This window comes from Enoplosus armatus, chromosome 8 (genome assembly GCF_043641665.1).
Source record: "Enoplosus armatus isolate fEnoArm2 chromosome 8, fEnoArm2.hap1, whole genome shotgun sequence".
Lineage (NCBI taxonomy): Eukaryota > Metazoa > Chordata > Actinopteri > Centrarchiformes > Enoplosidae > Enoplosus > Enoplosus armatus.
In genome coordinates, this window is record NC_092187.1 from 12,953,957 (window position 1) to 12,960,282 (window position 6,326).

The 6,326-nt window shown below is 40.0% G+C and overlaps 1 protein-coding gene across 1 annotated transcript in view; it reads right to left on the reverse strand.

Annotated features, from left to right (window-relative positions):
• The window catches only part of kmt2d (lysine (K)-specific methyltransferase 2D), a 30,808-nt gene extending 27,448 nt beyond the window's left edge, over positions 1-3,360 (reverse strand). Inside the window, exons 1-4 of the mRNA XM_070910053.1 lie at positions 3,255-3,360; positions 807-889; positions 428-539; positions 88-290 (exon numbers count right to left, since the gene is read on the reverse strand). Coding sequence (XP_070766154.1) covers positions 88-290; positions 428-539; positions 807-855 — 364 coding nt within the window. The 5' untranslated portion in view covers positions 856-889; positions 3,255-3,360. The remainder of the gene's footprint in view (positions 1-87; positions 291-427; positions 540-806; positions 890-3,254) is intronic.
• Positions 3,361-6,326: the final 2,966 nt, after the last annotated feature.

Consider the following 6,326-nt stretch of genomic DNA (forward strand, 5'->3'; position numbering starts at 1 on the left):
TCTAGTAAATGGGACCTATAACATGGTTAATTTATAAGAGTATTTATTGTACATTAATTAAATATAATAGTATGTTTTGAGTTCAACCTGAGTCGTCAAAGAGTGCCGCCAGACAGGGGGAGTCGGAAAATCCAATGGAAGACAGGTCATCATTCCCGGGCTGTGGCAGTGGGGAAGCTGATTGCTTGGGGGTCGGCCGCTCAGAAAATGGCCCAAAGTGTCTCAGTTCCCGCTGTCCATGCAGACTCCGCTCCACACAGTTACAAAGCGCACAGGCTCGAACGCTCTCTCTGCACAGTCACAAACAAAATTGATAAAAACACAGTAGAGATTCTGTTTTTTGTATTGCAACAATACAAACAGCTTCTGGGGATGAAGACTACAACAATGTGCACACTATCCTTCATGATCTGAATGAAAAACTTACACAGGTGTGCTGGAAGAGGCTGCAGTAGCACCAGACACATCCTCAGCAGCAGGAAGGGCTTTGGACTCCTCCTCAGAGGAGACAAGCTGCTTTGAAGGGGCATTGTCATCAGCTAGAGAATAAGGGGAGAGAAAAAAAAAACGACAACCTCACTTTAAAGCAACCAAAACATGAAACAATGGAAATAAATAGCAAAGTTCAAAATCGTTCTGCTCTATTGTCATCACTTCTCATAGATTACGTTTACAAATCTTTATTATGGGAAAATGAAAAATCTGTTGCATCTCTCTTTCAGAGCAAAGGCACTTCCTGCAGAATAGTGTACATAAATAATGGATGACGTTGGGACATGGGAAAATTTTTAAAAAGGACACATTACCTGTTGGTTCAGAGTCATTCTCTTCGCAGTTTGATTTCTGCTCGTCCATCCCCTGTACTGATTTTGACCTCCTTGAAAGAGATCTGGAATTTAAAAACATAAGTAGACATACTTGTCAGTGTTAATCAGAAGTAGAATATTTACAGTTAAAAATCATTTAAAATATGTGGGCATTTTATCTGATAACTGGCTATGCTTAACATCAGGTCTGTAAGCACTGTGTAATGAATGGAGAGAATAGATCTGATGATGATATAAAAAAATAATAATAATAATACTAAAAATCACTAAATGCATGAGATTTAGGTTTGCTCCTGTAAAAATGACCAGCTGAGTAGTATGTAGACCCCCACTTACCAAAATAGGAAATGGCATTGTTCATTAGCAAACATATGTTTATCATGATAAAAAAATCTCCAAAATGCACCTTTCTTTGCCACACCATACTACACCCCAGCCTCCCTACCCATCCAAAAGCACTTTTCATATAAAGACGTACAACCAACAATGCAACCAATTAAATATGGCTGTCATGTCCTCACTTTAGATGATTTCCTTGTGTTAATCGGACAAACGTTAGCACTAATGCAATCGAGCTTTCTCGCAAACTCATGAAAATAGCGCGAGGGTTACAGGAGACAGATCAATCGGAAACCGCTTTAACAATTCAAGTTATTGTTTACCCAGCAATGCATACTCCAAATCGGCGAAACTGCTGCGTGAAAAAGCACAAATTGTTACAACTAAAATGGTGTTTTCCTAAATAAAACAACCATAAATCGGGATACACAAAGAAAACACAACTTCCGTATGTAGAACTTCCTGTTGCAGCGGGGCTCCTTTCGTGCAGAACCTTTGTCGCCCGTATCATAGTTCCGCTGTAAGATTCACGCCATTAACAAAAATACTGTAAAAAGAGCAACGCAGGACTGGACGGGCTCACCACAGTTTCATCCACACAGACAATAATAGGGAGTCATATCGTGTTTTTAACGTTTAAAGGCCACGAACAGACGATACTGTAAAAAAGGGACGATCAGCTTCGATTTGTGTGTTATATTTTACTTATGGTAGATAACTGGCTCACCAATATTTGTTAATATAGTCGCGAATCTCAAAACGTTAGAAAACATACAACCGAGGGAATTGTCCGTGGTGCGATGCTATGTGTTCTGATTTAACGGGCTCAAAAAGACAATAAATGTGACAGTGGCTTTGAAATATAGATCCAACCGAGAGTCTCGCAGTGTTTCGTCAGTTACAAAACAAACACTGTGCCATCGTATTTAGAAAAGCATCCTGCGAGCTAACGTAATCAGACACACACATTTCGAAATGTTCCCTACTCATCCAGTCATCGAGTCAGTTGGAGGCAGATCCCACACTAAACCAATACCAATGTATATGCATATTTGTCAAACTGATTTCGGAGTGTTTTGAATGCCTGTCCAGTTAGTACTTAAGCCAAAATAAACGACAACATACGTACACTATTAACCTAACCTCCATAATATATAGGGCTACGTTAAAATGCTATTTAGCAAATAGCACCAAAAGCTGTTAAAAGCAGAATGCAATTGAGCTGATGCACAGAATGAATTTCTCTATGCTACGTTAACGTTACACCTTCGTAATAAATGTATTCGGTGGCAGCAACACTGGAAACACACTCTCTCTTCTCGACACCAAACTAACGTGAAATCCAAGTCCTAACATTACAAAACCAAACTGATGTTATACCACAACTAATGAGTATACTACATTGGCTTTATCTCTCAAATAAAGTTGGAAATGTCCAAAGCAAAAGTGATGACATGATGGCTAAGTTAACGTCCTAACATCCTCGCAAGCTAAGTTAACGTTAAAAGTGTTAACGTTACAAATTAACTTTCACGGTGAAGGCGTTTGTTCTTATGCTGTAATGTTAGCTAACGCCAGCTGCTATTTGTTGCAGGGCCATTGTAAAAGCTATTGAGATTTTATAGTTGAATAATTGCAGCGGTAAGCACTATTTCTCAATGTAAACACCGACTTCAAAGGATTGGTTCTACCCAGCACATAGCCTTGTCCGTAACACCAGCGACAGGCTGATACGGAAAAGCTATCAACTACCCATGGTGACGTCGCAGCAAAGTGTTCCGAAGATGCAAAACTACGAGAAATATATTCAATATCATGCACAGGCACATATACTTCTGAAAATGTCAACCGGCTACTCTGTGGATCATACCTTGGACATAGCCAATGTAAAACATATTTCAACCTAAAGGTAGCACCCAGGTAACATAGCTAGTTCACCAGCAAGTAGACAGCTCCATCTAGTCGAAGCTAACAGCTAAATGTTACCGATAGCAGAGCTAACATTACCCGGTCTAAGGTCAGGGTTGGTGTGTCTTTAGGTATGTCTGTTGCAAGAAGTTCAAATAGGCCATAATTAGAATTGCTCACCTCACAAAAACAATATCGTCTCCTCATACATCAGCAAAATCCAAACAGCCAAACAGCTTCCCAAAATGCTGATGGTCGCTTCATTTTATGTACCGGACTAACGCTGCGGCTAGCCGGCTGGAAGGAGAGTGGGGGAAGTGCACGTCGGCGGAAGGCTGTGCGGTGGTGCTAGCTAGCTCTTCAACTAGATAGATACTGCTATGGTTAGCTAGCTAACCAGCAACTTGAGCTTTGTGTCGAGTGGTCGTATACTGCCGGGGAACTATTTAGCACGGAGACAAGCCTTCAACCCGTCCCGAAAAAGGTTCCCCAGCTTCATGCATTGAGTCTAAAAACTACCTATCTGGCTGGCTACTTGCTTGTGGGTTTAGCTTGAAGGCTAATATCCTAACAGTCGCTAGCATCTACTCTGTTCTGGAATCTAGCTCGCGAGGTCGTTAAAGCTACTTCAACTTTGCACAAAATAGTACATCCGAAAATTACAACCCCAAACTTTGTTGACACGACAGTAAATATATTTTTTCTTTAAGTTTTGGTCGACTGCAGGCATTCATCTACCTAAATTTGCAGCTCAACTTTGCATGGGTACCCTTCTATGGGTCACTAGCATCTCTTCACTTGGTTGAACTGCGTTGCGTCTGCACACGGCTGTTCCGCCAAGTGGCTAGCAGTGCTAGCTAATAACAACTACGTCAAAAATAAATTCATGCAAAAGAACGAGTAAAAAATGTGTTTTATTAATAGAAGCCAGTAAAACGGGTTACATGTTTAGTACAACAACGAACAACTTTGTGCGAGGTTTGCTTATATAGCACGCAGCACCAGAGTTTAATCTGGAGAGCGGGGACCACCGAAATATGGTAGATATCAGATATTAGGTCATTAGATTTTCGGATCCAGGGAAGCCATTTTTCATTAGATTGTTACGATTGTAGGACCAAAGCTACTTTTGCATGCCAGCGGATGAATGCATTAGTTTTGATAATTGATCAGCCGCGATCTAATGGAGCTCCATATTCAGATTTCTCTTCGCAAATTCATTTTGGAATTAACATAACAAATGTGTACTGAGCACTTCATCATGGTGGCTAATTCCTTATTCCGCCTATGTTTCTATATTGCCATGCATTGCGTATTTGGCTGGAGTGACTGAGAGCGATTGGAAAGAGCTGAGTTGAATCTGCCATGATCTGAAATAAACGTCGACCAAGTTTTCCTGCAGGTTCATTGATAATGTCCGGATTAAGCCACTACACCTCTTGTAGCTCATTTTGAGATGTTTTCTGCTGTACCATGTAATCACCATCCACGTAGGTGGTATTTGTAAATTGTTTTCAAGCGACGTGCGAATGAATAATCAAAATAAAATAATTGTATAGACCTTAAACAATACTAGTATATTGTGTTAAAGAGGTTGGGAACGTGCTCAGCCCTCCAGCAGACAAGAATACAAACACTTTACAACCCTTATCCTCTGACACTGAATCAGTTGACAATTCAGTGGGTGACCTTTCTCCATTTTTTAATTATCAATAGTTATTTGTTCATGTAATACATTTTCAAATCTGATCTTCAACTATGGTTAAGGAGCAATCGTAATGTATACTGTGGGTGAAGCTGGGCCTTTTTTTTATCTTTAAGTTGCCTTATCACTGTGAGAAAATTGATTGCATACCTCGCATACAGCAACTTTCAATTGTTTTTCAGATAAGGGCAGAAATTCTTCCCAGAGATGCATGCTTTTAAAGCTTTTTTTTCTCCAAAAGAAGTGTTCTGTATGCTACAAAGCTGTGTAGTTCTTGCGAATGCTCTTGAATGTATAGTTACTAAATTAAGACACCAACCTCCCCATGCCGTCTTTTCATGGGGATTTCATGAACGAAAAGCCCGAGGCCGTACACGCAGTAAAGCTTGGATGTCATCAGAATGATCCTGTGAATTTACAGAAAATTAGGTTGGGTAACAGTCTGTCCCATTGTGAGAAGGTCACAGGTTTAATCCACATCAGCTACTGTATATCTCCTGTCATGCCCTAGAGCAAAACACTGAACTGTTACAAGTAAGTAGCTTACTTGGGCTACACTTATAAGTAACTGTAGAGAAGAGCATCTGCTAAATGTCTCACATGTGAAGGTAGTGTTAGTGATCACACATGAATGCCTGACAGCTCATCTCCGATACATTGTGTGCTGTGTAAGTGGTGAACAACCACCTGCTGCAGAGGGTGGATCTGCAGCTGTCCCTGAACTGTACTGGGTCTGTATGTGCAGAATGTGCACCTCAGGGCTCAGATGAGACCAATGAAGAGAAAAATGTTACAAGAGTCCTTATCATGAATGCAGTTGGCGCTCTAAAGCTCTGTGCGACTAAGTAAAGAATTGTCTTCCAAATGTGACATGAATGTTATGAATGTTTTGGTTGTGATAAAACGTAAGAGACATGCTTCAACTGATATACACCCAAAGAATCTAGTTTAAAGCCTTAATTCTTCACATCATGGTGGTGAAAAGACCAATAACTCCTTTCATAATTATCACGAGCTATTTGCGAACACAAAACTTTAAATAGCTGACAGCAGTTCCCAATGAAACCATATGTGAAAACGATGCTTCATGAGTGATTAGACAATAAATAATTGTCTTCTGAGGGTTTTAAATTACTTAAAAATCAGCCTATAAAATTGACACTCAATCACATATGGACGCTCTATTGTCTGCAGATACAGAAAACGTTTGTTCAAGTGATGCATGTGAGCAAAATTATATAATGTTTGGGTTGATGCTCTGTGGCACTAAGTTATTTTCACATTCATTATAAAACCATTAAAAATCTCTATTGATGCATCTTTCTCCTTCGTGTCTAATTAAATGTTGATTCTCATTAAAATCCTGATGACACTGGTCTGCTTTCAACAAACATGCACCTATATTTTCAGTCAGGAAATGCGTGTTTCTCAGTGCCTGAGTGTGGGGTGTGCAGGTTTTCATTTTGAAAATAGGTTATTACTGGCCCCCCTGACAGGATTAGTTAACTCCCCATTCAGCTTTAGCAAGATTGGATTAGATTTTGGGG